General features: G+C 37.9%; 1 protein-coding gene across 1 annotated transcript; it reads left to right on the forward strand.

The window, feature by feature from the left end:
• The first annotated feature begins 614 nt into the window (after positions 1-614).
• On the forward strand, positions 615-2,891 carry LOC106678702 (cuticle protein 16.5). Its single transcript, XM_014417404.2, has 2 exons — positions 615-697; positions 1,745-2,891. Exons 1-2 carry the CDS (start codon positions 686-688, stop codon positions 2,630-2,632), a joined length of 900 nt encoding a protein of 299 aa, XP_014272890.1. The 5' UTR covers positions 615-685; the 3' UTR covers positions 2,633-2,891.
• The last annotated feature ends 1,213 nt before the right edge of the window (positions 2,892-4,104 follow it).

Genomic DNA, 4,104 nt, shown 5'->3' on the forward strand with positions numbered 1-4,104 from the left:
GTTATGAGTTTTTTATTTTTTTGGAGTCCCATAGATTTGAAAATCATATGTAGTAATGCGTTTCAGTTATTAGGTGTATGAGTCATTGTTAAACGATAAATGAAATACTGTGAAGTAAAAAAGTATGCTAACCTGCTAGTACCCATTTTTTTACCCAATCCAAGAACCCATAGCAGATAATGTTGGAAATAAAGACCTGAGCTACTCAATTTTTATAACGTGGTAAAGAACAATTTTTTTTAACTTGAAATTTGTTATATCTGAGCAAAGTCAAAATTGGACCAGATGTCACAGTTTCCAAATAACTTTATACGAGATTACTGGTAATAATCCTTAATAGTCGTAGGTAAAAACGTAATGCTGATTAGTTTTCTTGAAGATATATCCTTAATTAAACAGTTTACAAAAATTGAAAACTAAGTGATCGTGAACAACCTTGTTTTTTTTTCCTCTAGCGCCGAAACGTATCCGGCTCCCAACACAAAGGCTCGGACCCCTCTCTACGTTAGTTTGACTAGTTCCTAAAATACATGACATTTAGAATCATTTTGGAAGGGCGGAGTTTTCTGCCACGCCCATCCAAACTAGGAAGTACCAAATGGTGGCGACCTTGAAGGTCACAATATAAAAAGCCGGGGTACCAACATTTGGTCAATTGGTCTCTCAGTTCGATTCTATTGGAACCATGAAGTTGTTGGTAAGGAACACAATTATATTTTCTGTTTTTCAACTAATCAATAAAGAAATATTTTAAAAGTCAACTATCTATTCATAGAGCTGGTAGGAGTAATCTGATTTGAGATTTAAAAAGCAAGTAACCGATAAAAATAATTCATAGCAGAATGATTATTGGATATTTAAAAATAATATTGAATAATAAAACATAGTTAGGATTACGATCACAAATGTTAATTAGTTAATAAAATAGAAATTGAAGTAATGACTATTTAGAACAATTAGATCGAATCTATTTAGTAGTGATTAATATTTGATACTAAAATGAAAAATATGAACATAAAAAATATATTTTTCCTAGCCAAAGTGTATTAATCCGATAGTGCTCTTCTGTATCAAATATTCTTATTACTTACCAAGGAAGTTATCGTTAAAATTGTAATTACGAAGCTCCCTTAAACGGTACAGTGACGTGGAATGGACGGGTATCGAGAACATAAGTTATTTTGCAATGAACTAAACTTTAAAAAAACAATTTATATAGAACATACTTCTCGTGCGCTTTGGCTTGTATTGATTGCTATGCATAAGTCAAGCAATTAATTTTCGCTTTAATCATAGAAATGTGAATTTTTACATTTATCTAGCCGATCTTAAGTTACCTACTGCTCTCTGGTGTACTAATAAAGTTTTAGTTTTTGAGAAGGGACAGCATAAAACATTAATCTATTTCTATTTTATATATTTCATCCCTTTACTTTACCCCTTTACAAACTAGACGATCTTTTTCCAAAACCATAAGATTACCACCTGTAGAACAGCCCCAAATTCCGCTCTTTAATAAGACTTTGAATAAGAAATATAAACTTTTAAAGTTGATATTTTGCACAACTACTCATCTATCTTTATTAATTCAAAATAACCATGAACAAATTTTGAAGTCATCAAAAAATGACTGAAGAGTGTGGTGGTTTGAGTTTAATGTGGAATTATAAATATGTAGAGATGTTTTGTTTTAAAATAACTTTTTAGAAATTGTTTGTAGTTAATTATTATTCTTTGACTCCAGATCGTCCTTAGCGCCGTTGTGGCTTGCTCCTTGGCCAAGGCTAGCCTGGGTTATAGCGCCCTCGGAGGATTGGTCGCCCCTGGTCTCCTCGCTCCAGGATTGGCCGCTCCAGGAGTCATCGCTCCAGGACTAGCCGCCCAAGGCTTGGCCTACGGTGCTCCACTCTCCTACGCCGCCCCTCTGTCCTACGCCGCCGCTCCAGCCATCGCTGCTGCCCCCCTGTCCTACGCCGCCGCTCCAGCCATCGCTGCTGCCCCCCTGTCCTACGCTGCCGCTCCAGCCATCGCTGCCGCTCCAGTCGTAGCTGCCCGTGCCGCCATCGCTGCTCCAGTAGCCGTCGCTGCCCCAGCAATCAAGACCCAATACCACGCCCAGGACGAACATGGTAACACCGCTTTCGGACACTCCGAACCCGGCCAGACCCACACCTCCGTCCAGGACGCTCATGGAAACCGCGTTGGAAGCTTCAGCTACTTGAACCCCACCGACGGACACGTACACAGGACCGACTACGTCGCCGACAGCCTGGGCTACAGGGTCGCCGCTAACGATCTCCCACTCGGCCCAGCCGCCCCCATCGCTGACACTCCCGAGGTAGCCATCGCTAAGGCCGCCCACCTCGCCGCTCACGGTCGTGCCCGCAGGAGCCTCCTCACCACCCCAGCCGCCACCGCCCCACTCCCTACTCCTCTCGTCTATGCCGCCCCCGCTGCCTACGCCGCTCCCATCCACGCTCCCATTGCCGCTCCACTTGCTGCCAGAACTATCGCCGCTCCTCTTGCCGCCCCAGTCATCGCCTCTCCCTATGCCGCTCAGCTCGGCCTTCCAGCCACCCTCACCACCATTGTCAACAACCCAGGACATGCCGTCTCCTACAGGATCGACTGAACTAATATAGGTTGAAGTGAGACCAGAGCTTATGAGACCAAAGTTGGGTTTCATCTTCTTCCTATGATGTATTATTAGGTTCTCAATAAATTGGTTTAATTTATAAACAAGCAAAATGACTTTCATGTATCTCCTCTTCCCGCATTCGATGACACCTTTATGGTTCAATTGAAAATTAACCTTTGTAGTAATTAATATATAGTGTTAGTCTAGTTCGGTGACGAATATTTTGTCAATAAATAAATTACTGGTATGCATATATGGTATATTTATTTTTCCTTATTTAGAGACCTCTTCTTTTTATTTTTATTTGAAGAATATAATTTTCTTTTAAGGCCTCTGGTATCTTTGTTAGAAATAGAAAAGTATATTTTGAGTGTAATTGCAAAACCTTTAATGAAATAGAACCATTTTTAAGTTTCACGCACAGGTTCTTTTATAATAAGTAACACAAAAAATATTTATTGAATTGCATCAAGGACTAAAAAGCCAACTAGACCAGTAATTTCTAAGAAAATGTAAAGCTTATGTCCAATCATTAATACATTTTATAATATTGTATATATGTATATATAGTTGACCGTAAAAATTGATATATAAGAAGATGGTCAGGGTTGCGGTCAAAGGTGAAACAAAAATAGTTTACAATTATTTATTTTCCGACGTTTCGCCCCACTTTGCAGGGCTTCATCAGGGCTAAAAAGATACAAAATGATGGAATGTCATGTGGAATGTCATTTCTCTACAAAACAACATCAACGATCCTTTAAAAATACAATATATTTTTAAAATGAAGGAAGTATCTCAATTCTACACGTGAAGAATTATAATTATAATCTGCAGCCAAAAGGTGAACCTTTAGGTATCAGTTATTGTCGTACTATTATGGTTCATCGGATTGAAGTCAGAAATACTGAAAATAAAAACTTAATTTTAGGTGAGTAAGCCGGATTCTGAAAAGGAAGCATGATGCATGAAGAATTAAAATATCTCTGGCTGATTCAATGGTCTCAACTCGTTTTAGTGGCAGAAATTTCGGGCTTAAGATATTTGGAACTGAGATAGTGTATCCATAGTTATTTTGTCACAGAATCAGAAAATTACTCAAAATTTTATGTCTCTATACAAACGCTTAGGGCGGTAAGTCATTCAAAGGTCTCAAGTAATAACCATCTTAAATTATGCAACAAGAATACTACTCATATTACTTAAACTGGTTAAGTTTGTATGTGGTGTGATCATTTTATTTTTAATAACCTAAAACAATTATTGCTGGAAAGTTATTTTCCAGAATCCTAGAGATATTTGATAAACGCCAAATATATGTTGGTGCTAACGTGCTAATGGAAGATTCAACGTTAGAATAAATTTTGGAGATTAAATGTCTTGACCAGTTAAGAAATAAATAAGTAAAATCTTTTATGTGTGTTTTTTGACTTTATGAGTGATACGAAATTTTATATATAGAATAA

This window comes from Halyomorpha halys, unplaced genomic scaffold, assembly GCF_000696795.3.
Source record: "Halyomorpha halys isolate HHAL.00 unplaced genomic scaffold, Hhal_1.1 Scaffold155.1, whole genome shotgun sequence".
Taxonomy (NCBI): domain Eukaryota; kingdom Metazoa; phylum Arthropoda; class Insecta; order Hemiptera; family Pentatomidae; genus Halyomorpha; species Halyomorpha halys.